The sequence below is a fragment of the Empidonax traillii genome, unplaced genomic scaffold (assembly GCF_003031625.1).
Source record: "Empidonax traillii isolate 1590-97213 ecotype Southwest subspecies unplaced genomic scaffold, ASM303162v1 scaffold2190:size33437, whole genome shotgun sequence".
Classification (NCBI taxonomy): Eukaryota; Metazoa; Chordata; class Aves; order Passeriformes; family Tyrannidae; genus Empidonax; species Empidonax traillii.
The window spans coordinates 29838-30519 of NW_020957383.1; the positions used below are offsets into that span (position 1 = coordinate 29838).

Consider the following 682-nt stretch of genomic DNA (forward strand, 5'->3'; position numbering starts at 1 on the left):
CAAGTACTGGTGCTACCGGCTGCTCTCTGCCGTCCTGGGGATCCCCCTGGCCGTCATCTGGGGCTTCCTCTTTGCCCTCATCTCCTTCTGCCACATCTGGGCAGTGGTGCCCTGCATCAAGAGCTACCTGATAGAGATCCAGTGTGTCAGCAGGATCTACTCCCTGTGCATCCACACCTTCTGCGATCCATTCTTCGAGGCGCTCTCCAAGATCTGCAGCAACGTCCGAGTCGCTCTCCGGAAGGAGGTTTAGTCCTGCCAGCTGCCCCAAGAGCCCTCCCTGTGCAGGTTCCTGCCCTGGGGCACAGGGGCACAGTGCCTGGGGAGGGCCTGCACACACCTGTGCCCGTGGGTACCCGTGCCCGAGGACCTGCACTGTGCCAAGGGAACTGTGCACCCCAGCAGGCCCCCCCGGCAGAGCTGGCTCTCAGGGATGCTCCCTGCAGATGGAGGCAGGCCAAGTTGTCTCTTACTCCATCCCAAAGCCAACAGCTTAAGAAGAGAAGCCCATCAGTGCTCAGGGAGCAGCCTAAGGAGGTCCCTCTGCCTTCCAGAACCCCATGGCATCACACCCCGATCCCACAGGAGGGATGGCAGCACCTTCTGGACCACAGTCCTGGGCCACAGCCTGCAGCTGCAGGATGAACAGTGCCTGCTCCTGCATCCCCCAGGCTGGGATGCC

General features: G+C 62.0%; 1 protein-coding gene across 2 annotated transcripts in view; it reads left to right on the forward strand.

The window, feature by feature from the left end:
- Window positions 1-294, forward strand: part of CAV3 (caveolin 3) — a 3409-nt gene extending 3115 nt beyond the window's left edge. Inside the window, exon 3 of one of the 2 annotated variants that reach the window (XM_027909520.1) lies at window positions 95-294. In XM_027909520.1, coding sequence (XP_027765321.1) covers window positions 95-253 — 159 coding nt within the window. In that variant the 3' untranslated portion in view covers window positions 254-294. Of the gene's footprint in view, window positions 1-9 lie in introns of both variants that reach the window. The other variant, XM_027909518.1, reaches the window with a different exon arrangement.
- Window positions 295-682: the final 388 nt, after the last annotated feature.